Raw genomic sequence first — 27,834 nt, 5'->3', positions numbered from 1 at the left:
ATTCGTGGCGATGTACCTGGCTCGCGACGTCCACCAACAGATGGCCTCTGATGTGTATACATCGGGTCTATACGGATGCGGGAACACTGTCCCGTGGTCGCCCGGCAGCCGATAGCAGCAAGTAGCATACTCCGTTTGCCGAAGTCCATCCCGCCGAACGAGTATAAATACAGCCACGAACAGTGAGCAACATTAAGTTTTATGGTCTACTTTTTAGTATATGATCTCGTTAAGGAAACAGTTCACTGAGTTATATTTCTATTTAGTTTTCCAAAGATAGTTAGGACTGTTACTGTCGAAGTAGTAGATTACCTCGCAGATTTCCACGAACGAGAGAAAAGAGCTTGGTAGTTTACTATTTCACTAGGATATCTGAATTTCCCGCGACCATTATTATTAGTATTATCATCATTATTACCGTTTATTCACGGATATTGTATTCAAGCAAGACCATCGACTACAATGTCCTTCATGACCGATCCAGACAGTGCTGGTGATCGACCCACTGATCAAGCCTCTCCTTCATTCCTTTTAAACCCCACATTATCGAAGATTCGACTGGTTCGGATATGGCGCGTTGATAGTTAAGAGGTATAATTGATGCCTTCCAAGCATTAGTCCCGGGTTCGATTCCCGGTCAACGCACATCTCTTTTGCCCTTTTCGCAGTGTTGTATTTTTTATCACCTGGTACTATCATCAATCCTGCTGGACGACAGGAGTTGCTGTGCTGATGCGCATTCGTCCTAGTGCCCTTGTTTTCAGAATGTAGCATTATTTTTTAAAGCTTTTAAGCGAATGTACTTGACAGCAGCATTGGCATACTTCATCTACACTAGTGATACGCAGCTTTAATAGCTGTGAGAAATATCTAGGCTGTTGTAGGTTTAACCCAGACTATTAAGCGTTTTAGCATGGTTGGTCACATTCTTTGAAAATGGCAAAAATATTCGCTCAATAGCGGTGAAGCAATAAATATGCTACCAGGCATGCCAACTGTCGTGTACGCTGTTGCCACCAGGTTGCTGCCCTGGCATTGTCGAGCACTAGTATTACTCGATACAACAGCTGCGAGCAGGCCTGTGACTTGGCGCAGCCAGCACACACAGGCACAGCTAGACAGATGCAATAATAGCGTTACTCTCCGGCTTTCTCTGATATACTTGGGGGTGGGAGAGGGTGGGCGTCGCCTGGAGGTAGTGCAATACCAGGGTCACCCGCGCCAACACCAGATATGCAAGCAGGGATCTGGCATGTTGGCATGCCCATGCAAAAAATTGCTGAACATAGGTTTTTCAGGCCGGAGCCCGAATCATATATGTTACTATATGAAGAACATGTTACTAAAAAATGATCGAAGCCATATGGCTTGAACGGAGTGTAAGGTTTCTTTACGCTTCTCCCGGCGCGGTCGCCACTTTATACCCAGCTGCCAATGTGGTGAGTTGTGGGAGACGTGTCACATGTGCCATGCACGGGGTCTGGTAGCCCACCATTGGTCCGATCTTAGCGCATAGCTGCGTCGCCTGATTGGCTGATTGTGCGCTGTGGCAGCAGCAGCGCATTTGTTGAGAGGGGTTTTCCGCAATTGTTAAATTTCAGGCATTGCTGGGTTGCAAGCTTTGTGCGTAGCCACTTAATTAATCGAAATCAAGGGGTGGAAGCACTGGTGGCAGTAGCCCAGCCACAGACCGCGAGCGACGCCACCCGGATCATCAAATGCCTGCCGCTATGCACCAGAGAACCCAACTATGTAGTCGGACCTGCATCGAGGGTATTACAGCGTATGTGCAATAAGGAGAAACAGCGCATCGAAAACCTGCAACTGATGATAGCTTGCCATCGGACTCTTGCTGAATGCCCATTGCCTCAGCTTCCACGCTACACTCCACGCACCTTTCCATTGCCACAGCGAGCAGTGATGTCAGTGATGTTTGGGAGATCAGTTGCTAAACATTGAAGCCAATTAACCTGACCACGCCAACGGCTGTCCATGCCATCTAGTGGTGGATATCTACATGCAGCGCACAACATTGCTGCTACTTGTGCTAGTCTGAACTTGGGTGTTTAATCTACTGTTGATAATACGAGGTGTTTAGAAGTGGGTGTCAGGTTGCAGGTTTTGTAGTGCAGAGGTGCACATGGTGTTTGAAATACAGTGGCAGCATTATCTGCTAAGCCCGAAGCGGCCGGTGCTCCGGGTACTGGAGCGGCTCCAGCCAGCTACTTTAGAGCTACAGGATTCAATCTCGGCTTTATTGCATGCTAGACCATGTGGTGGGGGTTGCAATAAATGCATGACAGCAACAATGGCTACTCTGTGGTGCTGCGGCTGCTAGCAATATTCCGGCTTATTTTAGAACAGGGGGTATAGGGAATTCATGTCCGGAATTAGCGCGCGCGGGGTTCCTTGTCAGCCACAAGGGAATGCCGTCGCATTAGTGTAGAGTGCAGAGAGATGCGGATGCGGCCAGGCCATTTTCAGGCCTGCGGATTGATTTGTCACCAGCTACGTTGTTGTGCACCAGTCCTCCAGCCGACTGCTGTTCCTAAGGGCCAGGCCACTTTGCCAGCGCTGGCTCTATGTTTGCATCCGTCATCAGTACAAACATGGGGGTCAACGATTGCCCACCGCTCTCTGGTAATCCTGTCAAGTCCTCGCACCAAAGTAGCCTTCAAGTGAACAGCAAGCGCGTGAAGGATCTAAATAGGGACCACACTGGAAGGGACCATTCTATTTTAGGCGCAAAGCCGGTTTCCCCAGGCTTCCCCTATTGTATCCGTCTCGGACATGCACGATGCTGCATACTCTACTCTTGCGTGCGATTGCCAGGAGAGGGCCGGCGCCGTTCTGCGTGCAAGCATACGCTATCGATTTTAGCCTCTCTTTTGCTGCATGCGGTCCAGCGCATCATTCCAGTAGTGGGCAGATTGGGTGGCCAAAAGGGCTGGCTTCTCTGTGTCGGCGCGTATATAATGCCGACGTGCTGCCGCCCTCCTGATTTGCACAGTAGGTCATTCACTCTTCTCGACTCTTCTTACACATCAAGCCCTTTGCGCTGCGACATCTATTTTGCCATTCACGCCCGTAAACGCCAGCCTCTTGTTTATTAACCCTTCATATCCATTTACCAACCAGCGCTCTATTATTAATATGAAAGTGACAAGCAGGTCAATCGTCGCCACACTTGTGGCATCTGCTATCGGCACCACAGCCTCGGTGGTGGATCTTTCTGGTGGGCACCCAGCCGGTGTAAGCGGGCTACAGGGCATGAAAGACGCACAAATGGCCAACACCACTAGGACGGTGCGGTCATTGCAGACACGCGATACACGCTACACCTGCGACAGCGCTTTCATCGACTTCTCAAAGCCTGATGCGCTCAGCAAGTTCAGCGTGGCATGGTGCCCGCAAAACACATACCTGACTGGCACATCGGTGGCCATGCGCCTGACGCCCGAGTGTGGCACGACCATGATCTACCCGTGGGACTTCAAGCACGGCAAGATGGAGGCACGGGTGCGCATGGCCGCTGGAAGTGGTGTGGTGTCGACGATTCTGTTGGCCGGGCCTGAGCCTGCCGATGAACTCGATGTCGAGTGGGTCGGAAAGGACACGTCGGACTGTGCAGACAATGTACTTTGCCAAAGGCCAGCGCGTGGATCCCAATGCCTGGTACTTTCATACGCCTGGGGACGTCCCGCAGGACATGTCGGCCACATACCACAACTATGCCATTGAGGTGACCCAGAACACTATAAAGTGGTGGATTGACGACTGGCTGGTCCGCACTCTGAACCGCGTCGATGGCGTTCCATTCCCAAGCGATGCCAGCCGTGCCCGCATGGGTGTTTGGGATGGCTCCAAGCAAGGCGGATGGGCTGGCACTGTCGACTGGAGCAAGGGGCCATTTATTGCCGAAATGCAGTGGTTCAAGTTCACACCATACTGCTAGATAGCTGCTTTCCACGTTTCGTCAATCTCAGTTGTACACAACCATTCTAGCAGCAAAGTTTTGTGCTTGGCGTTGGCATCAGGGTCCTGTTTGGTGCCGGAGCCATAGAAAGCCAAGGCAGCTCTACAGTCGATCCGTGTAATGGCCACAAAGTGAGCAGCTCGGCACCCAAAGATCAGTTCACCGATCACATACCGTATATCCATGGTTCTTGGTGCTCATGTACTCATTGGTTGCAGCCAGAGACCAGTAGCAGCCTTTGCAGATTCTGTGAGACAAGTGTATTTTTTTTAACTAAAAGGCTAATGCTTTTGTCTGCGCAAAGAGTCAAAGGCCATTAGTTCAATGGCATGTGGTATACTAGGCTGCGGCCCTAGGACAAAAGAGAAGTGTGCAGTAATATAATCAATCTTCTGTCATCACTCAATTTGGCTAGTCCAGGTATACTCTTCTTGCGTATAGCCATTGGTACCCGTAATCAGCTGGTCAGCAACATCATGGATGTCATAAGTGTGCTCAGCGAAGGGCCCAGATGTGCAAGAAGCACTGCCATAAATATGTCCAATGTATTATGTGCACCTTTCATAGCCATCCACAATTTCTGCAAGATTACCTGGTTGGCCTGCTGCCCAAGTTTTTGGTCGCGATATTCCTCGGTACTAAACACTATCATCTTTACAGTCGCCATTGTCGCTGCCATAGCCTGGGCTGTTCCATTGGCTGCTGTATCTGCCTTTGAAACAGCCAGCATGTGCTGTTGAACAATGTATCTGGTACCGAGACAGCTACTCCTAAGACGCTTGCGTTTGTTGACTGGACACGATATCGGTACACCGCAGAGACAGGGTAACTGACTGCACAGCAGTGCCCGCAACAGTGTATGCCCTCGCGCCTGGGGCCAGTTTAGTCTGAGTGCCATCTCTGGCGAGGCAAATACAAAGGTGGTTCTGCTGGTAGCTAGATTGTGGTTCAGGTATTGATATAGGCGTGGGTTCTGTGGTGGAGCTGGTGAGGTTGCGAGTCCAGCCATAGGCCATCGCCACTGTGGTTCTATGGTGACCCACAAACCGCATTTTGGTCTCAGAAATCGCCTTTCCTCGAACACTGCTATTAATTATCAGGCGAAGGGTGGATTGGCCACTACCTGGCATGTAAGTGGAATCCACTTCTTTTCATTTCATTCCAGTCACTTTTTATTACGTGTAATAAGGTTACGTATGGAAGATTAACTCGACAGGTTGAGCATTTGTCAGCCCGGGGTGTTGCCCCTACATGTAGATGTATTGGCTAACGACCTGGTGTAGAATTGCAGTCATAATAGTTTCCTCCTGACTTGCGCGAGGGTTCATGGTTTGGAAAGAGGTGTTTATCTATATATACCTGAGGTACCTATTATTTCCAGGCTCTCGGCCATGTCTCACTAGTAAGACCGCTGCGGATCAGCTTGCTGACATGAGGAGAAGGTTCGGATGCAGGCTATAATTACGCTCTTTGGGCGGGTTTGGGGGATGAGGAGAGATTCTGTGATCATGCGCATTGTGCGAATGTGGAAACTTGGCACAGGCAGTCTAAACGGAACTAGATTTTATGTCTTGGCAACACAGCAGTAATGGAGATAAAAAATCCGCCCACTTGCTCCGCCCCTGAACTCTCTTGAAACTCACAAGCTCACCCATTCCCAATTACATACTGTACCGCCTGAATTTACCATTTGAACTATTTTAAAATGGCAACAACACACCGCCTTTTGGACACAAACGATGAGCCACCGCCAACATACACGCCGTTCCCGCGGCCTGAAGAGCAGTCAATAGACGCTGGCGCTGGGGCGCCAATAGTGAGAGCAACACCGGCGCACGTTGTCATAAACCCGTCCGACCCACGCAGCGACTATGCACGCGAGTTCTTTGGCACACAAAACGTCACGTATCCGCCGTCACGTTCGGCAACTATAGGAGGCCCGCTGCCGCGCAGCCGCGGTGTGCCGCCCAGGCTGCAGTTTGGGTACGAAAATATGGCAGGCCCGCAGGCGCGGTCATCAGCTCCACAGACGCCCGATGCGACTGGTGATGCGACCAACCCGCTCTACCGGCCAGTAACCGCTGACGTTCCGCTGACGTCACAGCATGTATCGACCTCAGTGCCGCCAGTACCAGGGAGATACATGGCAGTGAACGACAGCCGGACGCAGACGCGGGTGGTGAGTCAGCCGAGCACCTTACACTATGGCAGCTATCCGGGACATGGACATGCTGGTCAGCCACCGGCGGGCCCGATGCCTGGGAGCTGGGGCAGTGGACTGCAGGGCGGATATTCAGCGGTAGCAACGCTGCCCGCAAATGTCACATACAGCGTGTGCCCGCACTGCTTAAACTCTGGATGGGTGCGCAGCAGTGTGCCATGTAACTGTGTTGCTGGCGTGGTTGCACGCGACCAGTTTATGCGGCCGCGGCCAACAAATTTCTTTGACGCCATCAACGGCCTGTTTGATCCGCAGCGACACACCTATACGGTAGCCTATGGCCCGGTTCTGCCGGTTCCGCCGGTTCCGCCTAGAAGTGGGGCAGCCCCTCCGCCGATGCCGCCCAGAGACATATCATACCAGCCCGAACCATTCTTTGCCCCACATGTTCCGGGGTCTGGCCAGCTGTGCCCCAATTGTCGTGGTAAAGATTCACTCACCTTGATTCCAGTGGGCACCCAGCACGGGTAGAGAAAAGCTGGCACGATCTCCCCATTGCCGCACTTGCATGGGTCTTTCCAGAAACAGGGACACAGGTGCCAGCAGTATACTCGCATTATGCATGGAAAACTAACATCCTATCTCTATTGCCTTTATTGTGTAATTGTAGGCCAGGCGTACTTTCGAACGCCTGCAGCGCGAGATTCGCCAGTGCGCATGGAGGTAGAGCGCAACTTCCAGGGCCAGCCACCGCCGCCGTGTGCCGTGTGCCATGATGCAGGGCGTGTGCCGGCCACGCCGTTATAGTAGCATATTACATGTCCATCCCCCATCTGCTAGAAACGCGAGGGGTTTAATGAGTTGTTGGTAGATACGAGGAGTTGAGGCAAAAATGAAAATATGACACACTGCGCTAATATAGACCGTACTAGAGAGCGGGGGAGTTTTTTGTTCAGAGTTTCAGGCGTTCTGGCGCCGAGCTGTGCCGATATGGCACGAGTTGACCTTGGTCGCAAACTGCAGCGAGCATAGCGACTCTTGCGTGCTGGCCGGACTCGGGTTGACGCACACAAACATTAGCGTTTTCGAGTTGCCGCTGCCCAGCGACTCCTGCAGCAGGTGCGTCAGCTTCGAGTTCCGGTACGGCACGTGCTTGTTTCCCTTGGCCAGCGCTGAAATGACGTCGCCCAGGCTCGACAGCGACTTGTTGATCGCCTGCGTTTCCTTGAGCCGCTCGCCGCGCGAGCCCGAGCTCGACAGCCGTTCGGAGCCGGCCAGGTCGATTAAATTCAGCACGCCCGATGACGACTCGCCTGTTAACTTGTTGGTTCCGTGCAGGTGCAGTGAAAACACGCTGTGCGAGCGCGACGACCGCTCGTTGCAGTTTGTTGCAGCCACAGTGCGGTTCTCTGCAGCCCGGGCCAGCAGCCAGTGCACACGCCGTGCGCTGTCGACCTTCACTGTTGTGACATTTTTAACCCGCGTGTGGCCCTCTGGGTCCTGGTGGATCTCCAGCTTTCCCTGCCTGTCGCTGGCACGATTTGCTGGTGCCAACAGATCTTGCAGCGTCTCGTTGTAGATTTCGACAAACTGACCCTCGAGCACATAGGTCCATCCGCGCTCGGCCAGCTTGCTGGTGGTCTCATAGATCTGCTGCACAGCGCGCGGGATGATTCCTAGTGCCGACTGGTCCAGCTCCTCCGACGGCGTCGCATCCGGCCCCTGCATCGTGTGCGTCTTACCGCTGCCAGTCTGGCCATAAGCAAATATGCACACCGGGTACCCATCCAGTGCTGACTGGATCAGCTGCGAGACCTCGTCAAAGACCTCGTCCTGGGTAGCAGTTGGGGAAAACACCCGGTCAAATTTGAAGGGGAACGTCTTGGACGTGGTTTTCCCCATAGCGTTTTCCGAGCCTTGCACTACCTCTAGCTCGTTGTCGTCGTCGCAGACAGGGAACGAGATTGGAAGGTCGTCAGCCATCTCCTTCTCGCTGCCAAGCAATGGCCGCACGCGGCAAAACACGCGGATGTTTCCCTTCAGCTCCTGGATTGTGTTGTGCAGCTGGCGCCGCATCGTCTCCTCCTTGCGCAGCTTCTCCTCGAGCTCCGGCTACTGTTGCTGTGCGCTCAGACACGTTGCTCTCCAGACCCACTATGTGCATCTCGCGTGCGCTGAGTTTGGTCTCTAGCGCCTCAAGCTTGGCACGCAGTGCGCGCGCATTGCTCTCCAAGTCCGTCTGTGTGGTTGCTTGCTTTGCGATTGTGTCCTCGAGCCGCGCACACTCATCCCGCTTGCTCTGCAACTTGCGCTCAGTGTCTTCCAGCGACTCGCGCAACTCGCTGGTGGTCTTTTCAAGCTTCCGCTTCTCGTCCTGTAAGCGCTCGGTGTCACGGGCAAAGTCACGGCGCTGCTGGTCGAGTTCGTCCTCCAGCTTACGCTTCTCGGCCTTCAGGCTCTGGTCGCGCTCGCCCAGAGATGCATCAAGGCTAGTGATCTTCTTCTCTGCCTCGGCAAACTTGGCCTCAATCAGCTGCTTCTCGAGCTGCAGCTGCGAAACCTGCATCGCATTCTGCTCCAGCTCAACCAGTCACAAGCTTCTTCCTCTTGCTAGTCGTGCGGTTCTTGCGGATCAGATACTGGGTGAACTGCTCCAGATCCTGCAGCCGTCCGTTGTAATCGTCTTCGGCACGTTTGTGCATTACCGGCGGTGGCCCAATCTCCTTGGTTTTCATCGTCGCTTTCCTCATCTTCGTTGCTGCTGCCCTTATTGACAGGTGTTGTCGGAATCTGCGATCTTGCTGCCTATTGCAGGCATATCCAGTCGCCGCCGTTTGTGGGCACCACCAGCGACCGGCTCATTATTACTGGCACGGCCCCGAGTGGTTGTAACACGGCCAATCTTGCTGGATGTTTGGGGAGCACGCGCCGTCGACCGCCGCGCCATATTTGCCGTCGACTCGCCCTTGGGTGATACCGTGAATCCGCTTGCTGACCGTCTCCCAGGAAGCACTGTTTCAGGTTGCCGTTTCCACGACGAACTGCTGGCCTTGATCCGCCAGCCACCCTGGGTTGCGGCCGGCCGTTGCTGGCACCGCGTGTCCCTGTAGATGAAGGCAGCCGTGCCGCCTGCTGGATTCCTGGTCTACGCCTGCTGGGGCCTGCGGTGCCGTTGCTTGTGGACGTGGTGGAGTGGTGTGTGGGTGCGCGAAGGCCACTGTTGAGTTTGCTGGGCGGTACCAGCCGCGAACCAGGAGGTCTTATTCCTGTTGTCTACACCCGTGGAACTTGCGCAAGCAGCGAATTAGTCCAATGCTGCCAAGTCAAAATAGGAAAGCGCGCAACATGTAGTATATCCATAGTGCTTACCATTTTTTGCGCACGAGAAAAAAGGACGTCTGAGTGGGACAGCGGCTGAAAGAAGGACAAAAAATGGTGCGTTCGACTTTTTCTAGGCAAAAGTGTATTGCGCGAGAGAAATAAAAAAAGTGGGGCTGAGAAGATCTCGCTACAATCCGCTTTAGTTGAGCCAAAAGTGCGCTTTTAACGTAAACAAGCATTTGCTAATCGCAATTACCCTCAGGGTGCCTGATTTCAGAGGATTTATTAAATCAAGACTAGCGTTTTTGGAAGCCGTATTTCTTGCGCTCATAGAACAGGTCGGTTCGCGCAGTGCCCAGATTGACAATCTTTGGGCACCCGTCGCGATCCTTCTCTAGGGTCACACACTCCTTGCAGTAGTAGGCATCAGAGATCCCACGTCCGTCACAGACGATACACCGGCCCTTGTACGTGCCATAGTTGCACTCGTCACAGATGTGCACGAGCTTGGCCGGCCGCACCAGCGAATCGCAGATCACACATTTGCCGTCGCATTTCTCACACAGCCGTCCCGATCGCGATTCCCGGCATCCGTCGGCAATAGAGGAGGTCTGGGTGATGTCTGGCCATGGGTTCGTTATGATACAGTAATGTGAAAGAGTGTATGCGTGGTTCTGAGAATAGTAATAAAAATCACGCTAATGTATCGCGGAGTACAGGTAGGTGTTTACAGATGATGCCCATGTGTTTTGGGAGAATCATTCATCGCTGAAGTAGCTGCCCTCATCGTCATTGCCGCCAACTATCTCCACATCTCCACCGTCGCCATCTGCACTATCTGCACTGGTACTCTTCTGTCCGAGAACCGCTGCATGTCGTTTGTGCTCGCGGATGCTGTTGAGCGCGGTGCGCAAGTCTTCCTCGGCTTGGTCCAGCGGGATTGTGTCAATGGTGCTGTACGACGAGCCAAATGGACCAGGAAACACAACATCGCTGGTTGTTTGTTTTTCGCCTTGCTCTTTTGACGGCACCAAAGGGTTCTTACGCCGCTGCGCCGTTGCACCCAAGCGTGGAAGCTGTGGTCTGGCTGCGAAATCGCCAATCGACGGGAGTGACATTTTTTTAATGATCAAACAAGGAATTGGAACGCAAAAAGGACATTTGTAAACGGGTATACTGCCCATTCGTCACCAGCTGGCTTGCAGCCATCAGTGAATCCATATATGGGGCGGGTGGGCTATAATGTATTCAGGCCGCGCACCTCAATAACTTAATCTGCTTCTGGCTGGGCAACACCATCGTGCTCGGGCCCACTAACTCGCTGCTGCTTAGGTGCTTTCTCGATCAGCACCACCACGTCGTTGGCCGCCTGCTCCTCTGAGTCCTCATCGTGTGCTCTGTGCTTCCTCTGCATGCGGAACTTTTCCAGCAGCGAGTCGTGCACGCACCAGATGGGCCGTGTCGATGGCGGGCGCTTTTCCTTGACAGCGTGCTCATGGATCAGTCGCTCCAGCTGCGCCTTCGATGCCTCGGGGACCCGAGTCTTGAGCTCGTCCACCAGCTTTGCTACGCCTAGTGGCGACGCATGCAGGACCTCAACCAGAATACGCAGGACATCGTCGGTGACCTCGATGTCCTTGCGGTTGCCGCCATCGGCGCCCTTGTTTTCCTTGTTGGTCAGCATCGGCTGCGGGTCGATACTGATGGTCAGCGGCATTGAACAATCGATACAAGTGACAGTCAATGCGGCCAACGCGCGGGCACGTGGGTCGTCGGCAGGCAGCTGGTCGCTGTCGTTCCATATAGGTCCTACTACGATAGGTGCCAGCGGCATGACCTTCTTGCGTCGCGGCTGCACCTGCTTATCGCTCTGGTGCTTAGGCGTTAGATGCCGGCCGCTGTGTGCGCTGGAGCGGGGCTGGTGTGCCGACCGCGTCGTAGGCTTGGTCTCCTCGGCCGCTTCTGGCTCTGGCAGAGCTAGATCAGCACCGACCTCTTCGTCCGGATCAATATCCTCCATGACCTCCTCCTCCGATACATAATCGTCCTCCGTGTCCGAGTTCAGTCCATTGTGATCCAGATCCTCCTCCTCGTCGCCGTCATCATCATCCTCATCACCAAGCGCAGATGGCCCACCAGAAAACTCGGTAATCACGTCGCTGTCGCCGACAATAAAGTCTGTATCATCCTCCTCATCCTCCTCATCCTCGTCGTCTTCGTCATCTTCGTCGTCACTCTTTAGCTCCTCACCTTCATCGTCCTCAATGCACCACTCCCCATCGCTGTCAAAATCGTAGTCCAGTGCTACGCTGTCACGGGCAAAGGGTCGCCGAGCGCTAACCGATTTGAGACGACGGCTCCATGTCCCCCAGTAGTCTGGCCGCCGGTTGTCGTAAAAGTGCAGGCATTTCATTGGCATAGAGCGTAGCCGGATCAAGTGCAGCTCAGCGTCATCGAGTTCGACTCCATCGCAAACAGCTGGTGGCTGGTCAGCAACAGCACGCCGGCGCGCCTCACACTCTGTGTTTGCTCTTGCAGCACTGTTCTTGAACTCAGCCAACAGGCAGCTGACATCGGTGTTGCTTGCTGATTGGGTTGCCTGGTTGAACCTGTCCTCACTGAACGTCGTAGGTCGCTGATAGCGATACATGGTTGCGCTCTGGCGAAGGTGGAACGGGTGAAACATTGCCTCGTAGCCAGACTTTGGGTCAGATGCGCTGGATATCTGCTCTACAGCCTGCTTTTTGTCCTTGTCGCTGCCCTTCTCCAATGTGAAAAAGTTTACAAGGCTCTTCTGGCCCCGTAAAATGTTCTTTGGCCGTTTTGGCGAAGCTAGATCCTGAGCAGCTTGCTTACTGGGTTTCGAGTTGGCTGAGGTTGAGCTGTCCATTAAGGCTGGTGTCGCCGCTGCCTCGCCTGTTCCTGTCGATTGCTTACAAGGGGTGATCCGTGCCTTCTTCAGAGTCCCTGCCAAAATCTGCTGCCGCGTCTCCTCATCAACCGTGGTGAACCACTGTGTGCACTCAGCCTGTGCCTCAGCTCGCCGTGCCCGCCTCTTTTTCACCGCTGAGTGCACGTCTTTGGGCAGCATTTCTATGTCCTTTACTTCCCATCGATATGTTGCCAGTGAGTGTGGCACATCGGCTGTCTCGGGCTCGCAGCACTGCCGAACTGCACTTGGCAGCACACCGTAGTTCCTGTGCTCAGCAATATCGGCAATAGCTGTCTCCAGCGTACTGGGTGCAAATACTGGCATTGTGCTTGTTCCCCCGTCCTCGTCGACGACCATCGGGCAGATTTGTGCCTCAACGATCTTGGCAAGCGTGGCGATGATGTTGTCCTTCTCTTGGACGATCAATGCGATCAGTGGATGGAATGCGGTAGGCACCTCTGTCAGCGGTAGCGATTTGCTTTCAGTCAGCTGTGCAACGAGCTGGTGGAAATGATATGTTGACGCGATTGCGGCTGGGTGCCGCTCCAGCGCCAGCCGTTTCTCACTGAGCGCCAGACCGACCGTTTTTGAATATGGCTAGTGCTCGAGGCTGCTCGTCATGCTGATGCTGCTGCGGCTGGCCGTTTTCATCTGTGACTGGTGCTGCTGGCGCTGGCTTTTTGCTCTTCTTTGCCGATACTGGATTCTGCTGCGGGGTTCTCCTCAACGGCTACGACCGTGATCTGGTCGACGGGTTGGACTGTGTCCTCGTTCGCGTCGCCTATAAAGTTGCTGATGAGCAGGCACATTGGGTCTCTTTGCTGTATGCCAATTGGCCTCGCAGCTCCTTCCGTGAGCTCTATACACCTACCCTCGTCAGCTTCTGCTCGACCAAAGAACCGCTTTATCGATGCACGCTTCTTCGGCTTTGCGTTTCCAGGAGAATCGCCGTCAACTATCATTTTCGCGGAAAAGTGATGCGATTACAGAAATATGGAGAGGAAAAACCAAAGGAAAAACGCTTAAAGGCAGAATTTTCGTCTTGTTGTTTGGCATTGCCGCGCACCTTGTTCGTGGGCTGATATGGGGAAGCCAGCTGGATGGTGGGGGCTTAGAAAATTGATGTGGAACAAGCAGGCGGTGTATCGAAGTCCCAGACGGGAAACGGTGTTAAAAACCGCAAAAGATGACAGCGTGATAGGCCGCTGAGAATCACCATTGCGCCATAGAAATACATCTCTGCCACTCAACCGGCAGGCGAGTAGTTGCTAGTTGGAGGACGGCAATGGGTTGACAGGGCGAGGGTATGCGAGCCACGTGTGGGGTCAGAAGGACTGGTCCTTGCCCTTGCTTGTCAGCTTGCCAACGTACGCGATGTTATATGATGCATTAACATCACGATTCCAAATCGTGTGGCAAGTGGTGCAGCGCTGGATGTATAGTGGACGCTTGGCTTTGTGATAGATATGTTCATCATCATATTCATTGCCAGCGCTCACAAGCTTGGGCGGCCGCACATCGTCAGGCCATGTCCACATTACACCTGGTCATTGCAGCTTTTGCCGTTATATCAGCGGCTTGGCTTTGGACTGCGTATGCTAATGTGCCACTTTGACAAAAGTGTAATATCCTAGTAACGGGTATATTGCAATTCAGAAAGTGCAGCCCTCAGACATTATTGCTAGTAATTTGGAGTAGTTCTGAGATAGTCAAAGTGCACGCATAGCGCCTACGATGATGGCCAGTTGCAATAGATGGACGAACCCGTCTGGAAGCACGCTGTTCCGGAGCCGCACCCCTGCTGGAGCCAAGCGCCGTTGATTGCAGACAAAGTACGCCGGGTTCTTTCCGCTTGAGTCAGCACACTGGAATGTGCCCTGTGATGAGCATGGTCCGCCAGCCACCGGTCCAGTACCAGCTGTCGTGGTGGAGGCAGGTGCAGATGTTGTAGCTGGAGCAGAGGTAGACGTTGTGGCAGGTGGAGTAGACGTTGCTGTTGTTGGAATAGGATTTAGGTCGAGGATGTACTCGAAGCTGGACCCGTAGTTGTACTCGAAGTTGGACCTCGTGGTCGTAGTCGTTGAGGACGGCGGGTTGGCAGAGCACCGGGACCCGGCCATCAGCGCCTGCTTTGCATTGGCGGCATAGTTCGGCGATGAGCCATATGCCCAGCTCATATCCCACATCATTGGCGCCGCCGAATGACTGTGTGTAGTTTCCTTGCAGCTCCTTAAGTTCTTGTGCAAAGAACGATGGCGACACGTACGACGATGGGTTGCCTGCGCCTGATCCTGCCGTGGCACCCACATACAGCTTCATGTTTGGGTTGGCAAACGATTTGTTCTGCCACGCATCCTCCCACATGTAGTAATTCTGCGCCTGCGGCCAGTGCGGCAGGCCGTACTTTGAGTTGTCGCACCAGCCCGAGTTGTAGAACTGGATAAAGGCCATATCCACATGCGCGCCGGTCAGCACCTTGTGCAGGTTGGCATCTGGGTACGGGCACTGCGGGGCCGTTGTCAAATAGTACTTGCGCGAGGTAGGGCTGGACTTGTAGTACTGGTTCATGTTGTTGGCGAATTGGACGATGTCCATCTGCGAGCTCTGCTCAAAGTCAAGATCGACACCGTCAATGATTGCGTCGTCGAATGGACGATATTGGGAAGACCCCTCCATGAATAGGTCCCAGACCTGCTTCGAGAACGTAGCCGCGTCAGAGTTGAGCTGCGCAGTGGCACCGCCGATTGAGAGCAGCACGATCTTGCCGCGCTTCTGGCACTTCTTGATATCGGCACCCATGTCGGAGCAGTGCATCAGTTCGGTACCCGGGAACACAGGCACTGACGAGTTTTTTGTATAGTCGCAAATGTTGGCAAAGTTCAGAACCGGGTAGCCGCCGGCCCCCTTGAGAATGATAGAGGAAGGACAAGAGGATGATGTCGACGTTATCGTCGTCGCAGTAGGCACCGAGGGGTTTCTGGTACGGCAGTGAGCCAGATGCACCGCTGTTCTGGCCCCAGTACACTGCGACGTTGGAATTGCAGTTGGGGTCAAACCCCAGCACACCAAGGACGATGTTGGTGAAGAGGAGGAAAAGGGGAGTTGCGAAGTTCTTCATGACGAGCAAGGAAAGGCCTGTTGAGTAGTAGTGTCGTATCCCGTCAAGGGAAGTTGGTCGAGATAAGGAAAAACCGTAAGAGTAGAGGACCGGTCAGTAGCAGAGGGGAGGGTGAAGTTGTCCATTTGCAGGCTGAATGCCGAGTTGCCTTTTTATATGCTCAGTCAGGATGCCGAGGTGGCTTCAGCGAGGGCGGGTTGGCAGTATTTGCCTGCTTGATGCCATGCTCTGGTATTTACTCCCAATAAAACAAACGAACCTCCTGCTGTACGAATGGAGTATGCTTCCTGCTTTGTGTGTCATGTCACCGAACCACCATGAGCATGTAAAGGACCGAATGATCTACATGTGCCATTCCTTTCCACCTCTGGCACGCAGTATTAGGGCGTGACCAGCAATTGCCCGTGATTCAATTGTACGTTTAATATACGCGCGGAGACTAGGTGCACCCAGGGCCGGCTGCCAAGCATGTTCTGTCAACCATGCGAGGACAACTAGCTGGAAGGCAGTCTGTGGCAATCTTGTACTCGCTTCCAGCTTTGCACACGCATGTCATATGACCCGAAATCGCCTCCTTCCTTGTCAGTGTATGCCCGGGTCCTGCTGCAAGACATATTAGCGCATGCAGACCGCTCCGGTCTTACAGTCGGGCTATAATAGGGACATCTGTTCGGATGTGCGTGCAGCATGGGCGGTCCATCCTTGCTGATTACACGCAAGCTTACTAGCTTGTGTTCCATCTCAAGCAGCAATCTTGGTTGGGACATCCAATGTGACCCTACAACTTTTAGCATGCCACTGCAAATCTACAGCAGCCTTCCACCTTTGATGGACATTGCGCGGAGGATCTTCGCCGAGCGTGCATTGGACTATGAGCATTTCTGGTTCAGTCCGGTATGGCCAGAATGGATGCTACATGTTTCAAGCTTACAAACCGCCTGTAGCATGTTGGCATACCCCATTTCTGCAAATGCTGCAAATGCTGCAAATGCTAGATTTGATGACACTCATCCAATTAGTGCCTATGGTTCAAGAGGAAAACCCGATATGGATTGGATCTTGGGCTGCGTAAGTCTTATGTGTATAGTATTCGATCTTAGTGACTAATGGTATGTAGATAGCAAGTGGTATTCCCACGTGAGATATCCAAGTGTCTATATCAACATCCACATTAGCACAGCTATATTCAGGTAGAATCGGAACGACCAAATGGCCGCATGGTGTATGCAAACGTGCTGCTATTAATATGTTTGATTTATTAAAGCATTTCCTGGACCCACTTGCCATTGGAGTCGGTTTTGATCATCATTGCTGGGTAATGATAGCCATCGAGTGTGATATGCTGGTTGCTTACATTCCCGCGCTCATCGACAAGCTGGATCTTGACCAACTGCTGCGGGGGAGGTCCAGTCATATCTCTGGCAAACCGCTCAGCCGCAGCTTTGCCTACAGTACGCTTGATTACCAAGACAAAGTCGTCGATGTTGCCGATGGAAATGCCATTGACACAGGTGATGACTTGCGGGCGGTGGATATGGTTTGCAGGTGCTGCAGCAGTAATACGGCCAAGATACACGCCTGAAGTGGGCCAATTTCCATGGCTGCGGATCTCCTCGGTCAACTCGCGGATGCACATTCCCGACCAGAACACCACCTTGTCAGGCATATCTGCAGGGTGTATCTTGAGCGTCGGCTTGGTCAGAGCCACTTCTTGGCCATCACGCAGAATGAGCAGGCTGGTGGGCATTTGGTCGTAAAACACGGCAATTTCAGACATGCTGTGCACGTACTTGCCATCCAGCTTAAGGACTATATCATCAACGCGCAGCAGGCTGTCGTTGACGGTGCCATTCGGATCGACGGTGGGCTCAACTCGAGTCCCAGTTCCTGGCGACAGCGAACACCATCCGTGAGTCGCTATTCATCATCAGCTCAGCGATCCTCGCAGTGCTCAGCCCGTATGCGCGTGCGTCCAGTAGACTGATAGGGCTGAATTCCGTGTTAAAGGTTGCTCGAACCGGGTGTGTGCCCTTCTTTAGCGCGTTGATGATCGGGGCAACAGTGCTCACATCGGATAAAAACAGAGTCGTGAACCCCTCGCCACACGAAGTCGGAGCGGGAATACCGTGTCCAGAAACCGCACACGCTGCCGCTCGTATTGCACATGAGGATGCTGTTTGGGTTAGGCGTAGCGTCTGTGGGCACAATGTCCTCAATGTTCAAGATGTGGCGACGCTCAGGGTCGATCTGGTCCATGGAGATCGGGCAGCGGGCTGAAATGCGCGTTTCATGTACCGCAGTGGTGAAGCGGTCCACCTTTGACAGCAAGAAAACAGTGTCACCCGGCACCGGCTTGGATCTCTGATCAAAATTGTAGAACACGGCCTCCTCAACCGCGCCAGGAGTCAATAGAGAAACGTCGTACTTTAGCACAACAAAGCAGCTGGCTGGGTCAATATAGGCGGCCGTTGCCGGAATAGAAATGGTATCGGCAATTATGATCATGACCTCGCCCACTGTTGTCGGAACCGCGACCTTTGTCGCAGACTACCAGGCCGTGCTCTTTCGATGCAACAAAACCGTAGCCACCATGGAGGCGAGTATGATGCAGGCTAACTGGTGCAATGCTGGTGAACGCAACCTTGACGATTGATGAATGGGCTCGGTTGAGATGCGCGTACTGTTGCGGCAAGCGTCCAGGAATCACCGAAGGCTGTTGCTCCGAAGTAGAACTGCTGGTCTCGGGCAGAATACGCGTGGTTGACCAGTATCCGCTAGCCCTGTCGCGGGTCATCAAGTCCATGGGAAACCCAGTGGACCAATGTGGGAGAACGCTCGTGTGCGGCTTTGTCGGGGCATCCATGCTGATGGTTGTGAATAGAATCGATTCAGACTCACGCAGCTTGGGCAGAATGTCGAGCAGCTCCGACATTGTGCGTGTTGGCTTGCGGTTGATGTGCGTTATGATGTCACCGCGGCTGACCCGAGCGTGAGCAAAGAGGCGGTTGGCGTCCGCAACCATGATTCCCTCAACAGGGAGACACTTGACACTGGCCGTGTTGAGTGAGACCTCGTGCAGGATGGTGGTAGAGAAGGTATCGGGGTGGCCATAGCCAATCTTCACCAGCTGCGTAGGGTTGAGCTGGAATAGGTCGTGAACGCTAACAGACACCTCGAACTGCTGGTTGTCGCGGTATGCGACAATGGTGATGCTCTGACCGACACATGAGTCAAGAATGTCGGTCAGAGCGTCAAAGTCAGAAACAGGCTTGCCGTCGGCAAGCGCCAGAACATCACCCTGCATCAGCTTCTGGAATGCCGGGCCACGTGGCACAGTCGACTCGATTTGCAGCAATCCTTTTTCTTTCCTGAACTCGCCAGACATGGCGATTACCTCGTCTACCGGAAACCCGATGCGCTCGAGCTCAGATGGCTCCTTGCGCACAAGCACAGCCTGAATTGTGCCTCTGGGCGGGAGCTCACCATCCTGCAGAATGGCCAGTGTCTTCTTTGCCTGGTGCAATGGCAGCATCATAATATGCCGGGAGGATGAGCTGCCGCCGCCCACAATCGCCAGCGCCTTGCCGTCGACATCCAACACAGGTGCGCCTGATGAGCCACGTGAATTCATGGTAAGCGACGTATAGTACACCGTGTTGACGTCAACAAGCTCCAGGCCATTCGAGCTGTACTCGGGCGGGCCGCGCATGACATCGTCTAGATATCCTACAGCAGAGGAGAGCTTCTCACCATTGTCGTTTCCGACCACCATGAACTCGGTGTTCCGTCGTGCCTTCTCGGGGGCGAGCTCAATCTCGATGGGCTTGGTTTTCAGCATAGATGGTTCATACTTGAAGAAGGCATAGTCATGAAGCGGGTCGTAGTACCACGGAGCAAGCTGAACCCAGTCGCCGTTGAAGAACTTGGCAGTGTGGGTGCTGGGGGCAGTGGTCATGACATGGCGGTTTGTCATGATGATTCCGCGCTTAGCATCGACGACAAAGCCAGTGCTGATGTGTGTGTCTTGGCACGCAGTGTCAAAGTGCAGATGTACATTGGTGGTGATGAACACAACCGCGCTGCAAGCGATGCGGTTTACCCTGTTCCACTTGGAGAGGTTCGGCAGAGTAGTGGGAGACGGCATACCTTTTTTTTTTTTTGGTTTCTTGAGGGAAAAGTAGCGGGTTGGTGTCGTAGAGGGAAGCAGAACAGAGCTGTAGTTTCCGACAGTTGTGGCAAGCGACAACAGCGGTCGGGATGTAGCCTCGTATTTATAGCTAGGGGATGTGGGTGACAGGATTTGCAACAAAGGTAGCTTCATGCATATTTCTGACTTGGTCATTCGCATATCTGACTCGGGAAAGATGCTATTGTGCAAAAAAGAGATGCCGACGTCAAATCAAAAACTCCTCAATCTGCTTTCGCAAATCGGCTGCGTCGGACGTCTGGTACCTGTGAGTGCTGAACTCTGGGAGGACCGTGCCAGGCTTTGCATCATGGAGAAGATTCTGGCATGAGTAGCAGAGCCGCTGTGTGATATCAATACCACCTGCAGCCAGCTTGGTCTCGGGCTCAGGCTCAGGCTTGGCCCCAGCGGCCACAGGCCCTTCCGACTCAGTCGAGGACACGTCACTCACCGTAAGCCGGTTTCGCCACGTCTGTGCCCCGGCCTCAGCAGGCATCCCACACACAAGGCAATGGACAGCATCTGCCGCATCGTCTTGCGGCTGCAGCTTCGTCACTGTCCTGCATATAGTGGCCACTGTGGATGGAAAATCCCTGTCGAGGGCAACAATAAACGACTCGGTCAGCCGGTCAATGGACGCCTTGGCCGGGGCACCAGTGGTAAAGGTCGGCACCACAGCTGATGGCTGCGCTGTCCACCTGTTGAAAAAAGCAACCTCCTTGGCAATCCACTCACGCATCGGGCGGAGCACAGCAATGTCGCCCCACTGCGACTCAGCCAGCACCTCGAACGGCAATGAGTAGCCGCGGCCGCGGCTGGTATATGTGACAACCTTTGTGGCCATGCGCGTCCCCGAGTCGCCGAGAAGTAATGTCCTGCATCCGCAGGACTGGGCCAGCTTTTTAATGAGGAACGTCTTGATACTGTCCAGCATGTCCTCGCGGTTTGTAGCCGTGCTCAGCCCACTAAACAGCTGCTTCAGCCGCTCCCTGGGTGACACACCTGGGTTCTGTCGCACAATCTGTGCAACAAATTTGTCGCGCACTGCGCCCGGAGTCACTGTCTTCTCGACCAGCTCCAGCCCCTCTTCGCTGTCAAACACGTCCTCGAGCCGGGCTGTCACCACCTCTACATCCTCGGCCTGAAGTATACGCTGCACTCCATCCTCACAGCCCGGAAACAGCGCCGACTCGTCAACGTGCCCGACTGTGACGCTTGCGAATGCGGTAGAGGCAGTCTTACCCTGGCGCCCGACGTTGTGGAAGTCAAGAATCAGCTTCAGCATCGCCATGCTGGTCGGTCCGCCGGAAACAGCTGCCATCAGTTTGGTACCGTGCTGGTTGGCCTTCTGCCGCGACTTGTTTAGCGCTGTGCGGAATTTGAATATTTCTGCCTTCACAAAGCACGGCTTGCAGTAGAGACTCAGCCGGATCGACACGTTTGGCTTTGCTGTCTTGCACTTGATGCACATGCCCGGGACACGCTGGCTTCGTGCCTGCCGTGGGGCAGGATGCTCGCTCTGGTCTACCGAATCGCACATTGGCAGTGAACGCTAAACAAATGTCGAGAAAGCTGGAGAGAAAAAAGCCGACTCTTGAGCCTGGGTCGCTTTGGTCCGGATCCAGGCTGGAGTGGTGCTGATCGCAAGGGCCCTTGATCGGGCGATCAGACAATTAGCCTGTCGAGGTTAGTCACATTGGCAGTCCATGAATCACACTCGGCTTCCTGGTATTGCTCACTAGACTCTCTCTGCACATAGCCCCTCTTCATCTTAGCTTCTCTCCATCTTTTGCCTACTTGCCATGCCGTCGACTTCCTTTGACATCAAGAAACTGGTGCGCCCAAACATCCTCAAGCTCGAGCCGTATCGCTGCGCCCGCGATGACTACAGCGAAGGGATTCTGCTCGATGCCAACGAGAACAGCTACGGCCCCGCATTCCAGACCACCATTGTCGATGACAGCATACAGGGGAACTACGACGCACAGAACCTGCACAGGTACCCAGATCCACTGGGCCGCGAGGTCAAGCAGCGCATTCTGAAGCTACGCCCGGGCGTTCCTGGTATTGAGAATGTGTTTCTGGGCGTGGGGAGCGATGAGGTCATCGACCTGTTAGTGCGCATTACGTGCCAGCCCGGCAAGGATGCAATGCTGATCACGCCGCCGACATATGGCATGTACAAGGTGGTGGCCAATATCAACGATGTTGGCGTTGTCAGGGTGCCGCTGACCACCGATGGCGGCTCATTCCAGCTTGACGTCGATGCGACCATTGAGGCGGCCGTCGGCAACCCGGCCATCAAGATCATCTGGCTGTGCTCGCCTGGGAACCCGACGGGCACGTACCTACGCGAAGCCGATGTTCGCAGGATCCTCGAGTCTGCCTTCTCTGGACTGGTGGTCATCGACGAAGCCTACGTTGACTTTGTGGAGCCATCCAAGGGCAGCTCGTATGCAAGGCTGGTGGCAGAGTATCCCAACGTCTTTGTCATGCAGACCATGAGCAAGAGCTTTGGGTTGGCGGGTATCCGCCTCGGTGTCGGTATCGGCTGTGCTGATATGGTGTATTACCTGAACAATGCCAAGGCACCGTACAATGTGTCGACACTGTCACTGGACGTGGCCAAGCAGGCGTTGTCGGACGGGAATGTGCAGAAGATGCTGGCCGTGGTTGGCAGCCTGCGCCAGCAGCGTGACCAGTACCTTATCCCCGAGCTGCGAAAGCTGCCGCACTTTGGGCAGATTCTGGGCGGCAACGATGCCAACTTTGTGCTGTGCCGGTTTGTCGACAGCAATGGCGTGGCGAGCAACGAGATTGCCAAGGGGGTGTATGCTGAGATGGCCGAGAACCGCGGCTGTGTTGTCAGGTACCGTGGCAGCGACTTGGGCTGCGCGGGCTGCCTGCGCATTACGGTGGGAACCGAGGAGGAGAACAGGACCGTCATTGCGACCATGCGGGATCTCCTGAGCGCCATTCCCTGAAATCCCCCAATTGGCCCGGGGACATGCAGGCGGGCGGATACATGAGGGGTGATGTGATAAACACCAGCAGCACATTATGTGTTCTGCTGTCCAATAAACGTTTTTTCCCCTCTTCATCCAGACATTCGCAAGCGATGCAGTTCCTAAATGCCCTCGCTTTGCAGCCGCGTGCCTCTGCGCTCCAGAAAAAGCCGATGCCCAGCAGCGGCGGCGGCAGTGATAGTAGCAGTGAGCAAAGCGGGGCGTGTGAGAGGCAGCACCCAGCCAGAGGAGCACCCGGCACGTGCAGCGGTCACGCGGGACATTATGCCTGCTGCCGGCCGGCTTGGTTGAACGGTGCTCGCATTTGCCTGCTCCCCGAATCCCAAACACCAGTGCGTCGCTGCTCGGGCGTCTTTTAAACGAGGTGACTGCCGAACGCTGCCCCTTCTTCCTTCAACACTCGACGTTATTTCTAATACCTGTTGTTTTCGCTGCCTCTTGCACCACCACCACTTTTCTCACCCAAGCCACCAGCAGCCTATATACGCTACTGCGCTTTTCGCATCTAACCTTTGTGAGAACAGCAAGCACCCTGTACTTTAAAACAGCACTTCTTTTTTGCTCTTCACACCTGGCACTCTACGCTTCACGCCATGCCAGTTATTACACACAGACGCCTGAGTGAAATGCGCAGCGGACGGCGACGTCTCAGTTCTGGAGGTGTGCTCAGCCCTGCCAGTCCGCGCGCCCGACACAGCAGCATAACCCGGTCAGCTACGCTTCCCAAGGACTGCGACGAGCCCGGCAAACCCGTTGCTGCGCGCCGCAGCTCTATAAACTCGTCCATCTCAGTCGACGGCTCGCCGACAGTGTGCTTTCGCCATCACGACAGTTTCAGCGAGGTGACGTCAATCACACTCGAGAGCGGCGGCGCTGGCGGCGGCAGAAAGCAATATCCGTTCCCACCAATATCGCCGGCTGCAAGCCCCGTGGGCCTTGCAATCCACGACTCAGCACCAGACGACGACACGATGGAGGTGGTCAGCGACGACGACGAGAACCTGGCGCCGCTGAAGAACGAGCCGCTGCCAACGCCAGAGCAGTTGATAATGTCACAGTCCTGGAGCACATGGCCCACAGCGTGCCATGATCTGTACTCGGGGTCGACGTTCTCGGGCATGCAGTCAAATGGCGTTCGGAGCTATGCCGTGGCGGTGACATTCAAATACGTTGACATGGGTGTACCAGAGATGTGTGGCCACTTTACTATCCGCGGTCTGACCACGGAGCTGCCCAAGCTGACGACATTCTTTGACGTGCAGATTGTGGGTACCGGCAACCACAGCTTCCTGACCAAGCAGTGGGACGCAACCGTAGATACCGACCGGACGCACTGGGTAAGTTGGAGACAATGTTGCTGAGTTGGCTTGCTGGTAGTGTCTGCTCACCGAAGCAATCGCGACCAGGCTCGAGGTCAATTGACAACTATGCACGCCATGCATTGCGGGCATTGTTCTCGGATAGCCCCAAGGCACTAAAATACAGCAGCACACCTGCTGCCAAAAACTCACTTTGTAGAGCTTCTTTCGCGGCATTTAAGCCTTACCGCAACACATTTGACCTGGGCGACTTTGCGTACACCATGAATCTGTCGGACAAATTTATATTCATGCGGTGGAAGGAGCGGTTCGTGGTTCCCAACTACAAGCTGAGCCGCATCAGCGGCGCCAGCTACGACGGCTTCTACTACGTGTGCTATGACCGTGCAGCAGCCTCCATCATCGGCTACTACTACCACAAAGACTCTGACCACTACCAGTGCCTACGGCTGGACCATGTAAAGCAGTCTTCATTCCCGCACTTTGAGATTGCATAAAAAGGACCTAGTATGATTTCGTGTGTACGATAGACGGCCCGTTTTCGTTGTATTCGGTCCGTGTGATGTTGTGCTTGCTGTCGTTGAGGGCGATTTTGGCGGTGATGCTGGCGCCCAGCAGGCTGGCTCGGTATCCCATGTTGCGCCAGCCATTGAAGTAATCAGGAATCGGCACAAACTTGATCTCGCGAGTCTGCGAGTTGGCAAAGATATTGCTGGCCGGCAGCACCGTCGCCTCGAGCTCGCGCTCCAGGTGCTCCTGCAGACCCGGGAACCGCGATGACCCGCCGACGAGGTGGATGCTGTCCCACAGCAGCGGGCGCTTGTCGATCTCGCTGCCCAGCACTGCCTGCCTGATCATGGTCGTCAGAGGTGTTGAGCCCTCGGAGCTCGGTGTCAGTAGGACTTGCGGTGCGCTGTGCAGAATGCGGGTCGGCAGCGTATACGTCTTGTCGCCGTCCTTGAACTCGACGGTCTCGAGAGCATTGCCTGGTGCACCAAGCTTGCATAGGCCAGACTCTTTGACTCGGACAAGCAAATTCCTCGGGAACTGTGCTGCCCTCAAACTGGCGCACGACACCTGCATCGCTCTGCAGCTGCTGCAAGAGATTCTGCGTCACAGCCTGCCCGCCAATGCTGCTAATCTGCACGCTGCTGGTCAGTACGCACGAATCGATTATCGGTGTCACCGTTGTGGTCGCGTGCCCAATGTCAATGACAAGGCCCGTCATGGCGCCATTGCCGTAGACCGCCATCAACGGCTGCTCGGTCACTAGGATGGCGGGCGCATTCAGGTGCTCAAACGCAATCTGCGCCAGGTTCTCCAAGTCGGTCTTGGGCCACAGCGGCGGCACACTGAATAGCACAGGGCTTCCGTTGTCAGAGATCTTGATGCTAAACTCTTTGGTCACAACATACCGCAGAAACGCTGACAGCATGTCCCAGTCCACCACCTCTCCATCAATGAAATCGACTGCCCTTTCAATCGTCGATGGGTCAGCCGCCTCGAGTGCGCTGCCAAACACATAGCTGTTATCTTCGGTATCCTTGATCACGTCGCCGCTGCCGTCATCCTTTTCTGCCGGCTCACCATTGATAACCGGCTCACCATCGTCGACTGCTGCTGTTGCCTGCAGTCGTCGGTGGTCCATTAGCATTTGCTTCGACTGTTCCATTGTTGATATTGTTAATTGGTGGTTGTGGTGGCGGCGGTGGTGATGGTGTCCTCATCCACCTGCATCTTGCTACCAGCCTCGCTGCCTTCATGTTCGTTTTCTTCAACCGGCTTCAGCTGACCGCAGCGTGTGCGAATGACCTTGCGCTCGGAAAAGTTCACGTCGCTGGTGTTCATCAGCGCACGCGTCGTGTGGCTGCCCAGCTCAATAACCACAAAGCTTTCCTCCCGAAACGAAACACCCATGGTTTAGTGGATTAATGGTTGCTGGAGATTGGCGATAAAATGTTCAGGCAGGCAATGCCGACAATACTGCCGCTTTTGGTAAAGCTACTTGGCCGCGATTGTCGGCGCTCGATTTCTATGGTTGCGCTCACGTGCTTCCGGATCTAGACAAGTTGCAAAAAACCTCTCTTGCACTGCTTTGCTCGGCTTGTCCGCTGCTTCCCACTACTTTTCTTTTTGAATTTTTCTAGCTAGTTCGTGATTGCGAGCAGAATAGATAATGTCGAGACATAGAGCGGTCAGAAACCTTGACCTTGACGACGGTATGTGACGTGGGCACAGACAGCACCGAGTGGCAGCTCACAGAACCAACAAGGCGGCTAACATTGCATACCCTGCGGCTGTAGAGCTTTACGACGACTTTGGCGAGTCCACATATGACGAGCTGCAGGATATCTCTGAGGAGGACGAGGGTAAGTTGAGCAGCAGCTGGATATAGCGGGCTGAGTAGGAATGCAGTCTTCACCTGAGTAATTTCATTTCGTGACTGTAGCACGGCTGCTGGAGGGAGTCGAGGCCGTCAAGGGCGTTATCGGCCGTAGCACAGGCATCAGCGACCAGGAGATCAAGGAAACGCTGTATTACTACTACTTTGACATCGACGCGTCCGTAGCCTGGCTGCAAAGTAAGTCTTAATCCTGTGCTAGCCTTCGCAGGTGGTGTATGCGCTATGGTCTCCTGCAAAAACACGCACTTACCTACTCCCTTGTTCGTGTAGAGGAGCACAAGCTGAATAAGAAAGGTATATATCGCACCAATTCTGCACGCATCTCGTCACCTTTGCTGCGAACTTCTTTGGGCTAAGCCAGAACATCATTTTACCCATGTCCTGGTATATGTTCTGTTTCGCTGTACATGCGCTGGTAGGTGAGGATATTGACAGAATTCTGGCAAACGCGTGTCACCGTCACCAGAAGCCCAAGTCGAGATTGCCGTCGCTGGTTGATTCAGCCAGACAAACAATGGCCGTCAGTAGCGGCAGCAGCGTTGGCATGCAAGGTCTGAGCGGTCTGAAAGCACTGAGCCAAGGAAGTAGTAGTAGTAGTAGCAGCAGCAGCAGCAGCAGCAACAAACCGGTATCGCTGAAGTCCTTGTCGTTGCTAGGAAAGAGCGGTAGCGGCAGTGGTGTCAGGCCAATCTCTCTCAGGTCCCTGTCCTCGCTGGGCGGACCGCCAAAGCCTAACCCTGCTGCGTCGCTGGCCAGCAGCAGTGTGGTTGGCCAGGCTCTGGCAGCTCTCAAACCCCAGTCGACCCAGCAGCAGCAGGGCCAGCAGGCACCTACAGCAACGGCAAAGGCTGGGCCTGGCAAAAGCAAGTCTGGCGGGACTTTTGGCCAAATCTTCGACGCCGACGCTAAGAAACTTTGCTGGACGCACACTGCCTTCACTGAGGCCAATCACATCGCCAAGAACCGCTGCTGACAAGTCGCTCGGTGCTGCTGCTGCCGGCCGCACGCGTGCATCTCTGGCCATTGACAGTCTCCCAATAGCCCCGCCGACGATGTACGCGGCGCCGTCGTCGCTGGCCGACTTTCTACTGCAGGACATCAGGCCCACAGGGCAGCGCACCATGGCCGAGGATGTGGTGGACCAGATGCAGCGCGAGATCCGTGCTATCATGGAGGGGAATGTGAAGGGCAATGTGGCGGATAGTGAGAGAATGGAAACTAACCGACGCGATGTGACATTTTTGACTGCACTCGTAGGCAAAAAGGAGAAAGCAAAGAGGCAGCCGTTTGCGTTCGATACGCCGAGTCCTGACGACAAGGTGTTTGCGGCCCAGAGCAAGGCCACGAACGCGCCTGTTGCGGCAGGCACTGAAAAGAAGGGTAATGTGTGA

At 54.3% G+C, this 27,834-nt stretch overlaps 13 protein-coding genes and 1 non-coding gene across 14 annotated transcripts; 7 read left to right on the top strand and 7 right to left on the bottom strand.

Annotated features, from left to right (window-relative positions):
- The first annotated feature begins 574 nt into the window (after positions 1–574).
- On the top strand, positions 575–645 carry DL89DRAFT_t17. The gene has a single exon. It is a non-coding gene; the product is annotated as a tRNA-Gly (tRNA).
- Positions 646–799: 154 nt separating this feature from the next.
- DL89DRAFT_369 (uncharacterized protein) lies at positions 800–1,543 on the top strand. Its single transcript, XM_040891582.1, has one exon. It carries the CDS (start codon positions 977–979, stop codon positions 1,370–1,372), a length of 396 nt encoding a protein of 131 aa, XP_040746757.1. The 5' UTR covers positions 800–976; the 3' UTR covers positions 1,373–1,543.
- Positions 1,544–2,895: 1,352 nt separating this feature from the next.
- On the top strand, positions 2,896–4,265 carry DL89DRAFT_263603 (concanavalin A-like lectin/glucanase). Its single transcript, XM_040885900.1, has 2 exons — positions 2,896–3,603; positions 3,632–4,265. Exons 1-2 carry the CDS (start codon positions 3,154–3,156, stop codon positions 3,953–3,955), a joined length of 774 nt encoding a protein of 257 aa, XP_040746756.1. The 5' UTR covers positions 2,896–3,153; the 3' UTR covers positions 3,956–4,265.
- Positions 4,266–5,333: 1,068 nt separating this feature from the next.
- Positions 5,334–6,882, top strand: DL89DRAFT_267 (uncharacterized protein). The gene has a single exon (XM_040887325.1). It carries the CDS (start codon positions 5,682–5,684, stop codon positions 6,666–6,668), a length of 987 nt encoding a protein of 328 aa, XP_040746755.1. The 5' UTR covers positions 5,334–5,681; the 3' UTR covers positions 6,669–6,882.
- On the bottom strand, positions 6,848–9,413 carry DL89DRAFT_263601 (kinesin-domain-containing protein). Its single transcript, XM_040885899.1, is given in 4 exon segments — positions 6,848–8,234; positions 8,254–8,712; positions 8,732–8,877; positions 8,913–9,413. 4 exon segments carry the CDS (start codon positions 9,082–9,084, stop codon positions 7,098–7,100), a joined length of 1,914 nt encoding a protein of 637 aa, XP_040746754.1. The 5' UTR covers positions 9,085–9,413; the 3' UTR covers positions 6,848–7,097.
- A 341-nt stretch (positions 9,414–9,754) lies between these two features.
- DL89DRAFT_273487 (PHD finger-like domain-containing protein 5A-like protein) lies at positions 9,755–10,088 on the bottom strand (the record flags this gene model as incomplete). Its single annotated transcript, XM_040889069.1, has 2 exons — positions 9,755–9,964; positions 10,023–10,088. The coding sequence occupies 2 exons, from the start codon at positions 10,086–10,088 to the stop codon at positions 9,755–9,757; spliced, it is 276 nt and encodes a 91-aa protein (XP_040746753.1).
- Positions 10,089–10,569: 481 nt separating this feature from the next.
- On the bottom strand, positions 10,570–13,398 carry DL89DRAFT_263598 (uncharacterized protein). The gene is made up of 7 exons (XM_040885897.1): positions 13,258–13,398; positions 12,973–13,109; positions 10,996–12,923; positions 10,903–10,971; positions 10,810–10,878; positions 10,755–10,785; positions 10,570–10,733 (listed from the first exon to the last, which is right to left on the bottom strand). The coding sequence occupies exons 1-7, from the start codon at positions 13,350–13,352 to the stop codon at positions 10,729–10,731; spliced, it is 2,334 nt and encodes a 777-aa protein (XP_040746752.1). The 5' UTR covers positions 13,353–13,398; the 3' UTR covers positions 10,570–10,728.
- A 490-nt stretch (positions 13,399–13,888) lies between these two features.
- On the bottom strand, positions 13,889–15,615 carry DL89DRAFT_263597 (glycoside hydrolase). The gene is made up of 4 exons (XM_040885896.1): positions 15,335–15,615; positions 14,597–15,294; positions 14,220–14,562; positions 13,889–14,188 (listed from the first exon to the last, which is right to left on the bottom strand). Exons 1-4 carry the CDS (start codon positions 15,506–15,508, stop codon positions 14,120–14,122), a joined length of 1,284 nt encoding a protein of 427 aa, XP_040746751.1. The 5' UTR covers positions 15,509–15,615; the 3' UTR covers positions 13,889–14,119.
- Positions 15,616–18,659: 3,044 nt separating this feature from the next.
- Positions 18,660–19,477, bottom strand: DL89DRAFT_263596 (uncharacterized protein). Its single transcript, XM_040885895.1, has 2 exons — positions 18,771–19,477; positions 18,660–18,726 (listed from the first exon to the last, which is right to left on the bottom strand). The coding sequence occupies exons 1-2, from the start codon at positions 19,461–19,463 to the stop codon at positions 18,670–18,672; spliced, it is 750 nt and encodes a 249-aa protein (XP_040746750.1). The 5' UTR covers positions 19,464–19,477; the 3' UTR covers positions 18,660–18,669.
- Positions 19,478–19,830: 353 nt separating this feature from the next.
- Positions 19,831–21,282, bottom strand: DL89DRAFT_231215 (uncharacterized protein). The gene has a single exon (XM_040884911.1). The coding sequence runs from the start codon at positions 21,232–21,234 to the stop codon at positions 19,903–19,905; it is 1,332 nt and encodes a 443-aa protein (XP_040746749.1). The 5' UTR covers positions 21,235–21,282; the 3' UTR covers positions 19,831–19,902.
- On the top strand, positions 21,132–22,996 carry DL89DRAFT_155 (histidinol-phosphate aminotransferase). The gene is made up of 2 exons (XM_040883606.1): positions 21,132–21,380; positions 21,454–22,996. Exon 2 carries the CDS (start codon positions 21,497–21,499, stop codon positions 22,676–22,678), a length of 1,182 nt encoding a protein of 393 aa, XP_040746748.1. The 5' UTR covers positions 21,132–21,380; positions 21,454–21,496; the 3' UTR covers positions 22,679–22,996.
- A 773-nt stretch (positions 22,997–23,769) lies between these two features.
- On the top strand, positions 23,770–24,536 carry DL89DRAFT_219402 (uncharacterized protein; the record flags this gene model as incomplete). The annotated part of the gene is made up of 2 exons (XM_040884388.1): positions 23,770–24,061; positions 24,241–24,536. The coding sequence occupies 2 exons, from the start codon at positions 23,770–23,772 to the stop codon at positions 24,534–24,536; spliced, it is 588 nt and encodes a 195-aa protein (XP_040746747.1).
- Positions 24,255–26,228, bottom strand: DL89DRAFT_263592 (actin-like ATPase domain-containing protein). The gene is made up of 3 exons (XM_040885894.1): positions 25,771–26,228; positions 25,104–25,666; positions 24,255–25,078 (listed from the first exon to the last, which is right to left on the bottom strand). Exons 1-3 carry the CDS (start codon positions 25,954–25,956, stop codon positions 24,544–24,546), a joined length of 1,284 nt encoding a protein of 427 aa, XP_040746746.1. The 5' UTR covers positions 25,957–26,228; the 3' UTR covers positions 24,255–24,543.
- On the top strand, positions 25,964–27,472 carry DL89DRAFT_21 (uncharacterized protein). The gene is made up of 5 exons (XM_040884175.1): positions 25,964–26,258; positions 26,343–26,408; positions 26,489–26,620; positions 26,714–26,737; positions 26,863–27,472. Exons 1-5 carry the CDS (start codon positions 26,216–26,218, stop codon positions 27,414–27,416), a joined length of 819 nt encoding a protein of 272 aa, XP_040746745.1. The 5' UTR covers positions 25,964–26,215; the 3' UTR covers positions 27,417–27,472.
- Positions 27,473–27,834: the final 362 nt, after the last annotated feature.

Source organism: Linderina pennispora, assembly GCF_002104995.1.
Source record: "Linderina pennispora strain ATCC 12442 chromosome Unknown DL89scaffold_1, whole genome shotgun sequence".
Lineage (NCBI taxonomy): Eukaryota > Fungi > Kickxellomycota > Kickxellomycetes > Kickxellales > Kickxellaceae > Linderina > Linderina pennispora.
This window is presented reverse-complemented; position numbering and strand designations above follow the sequence as displayed.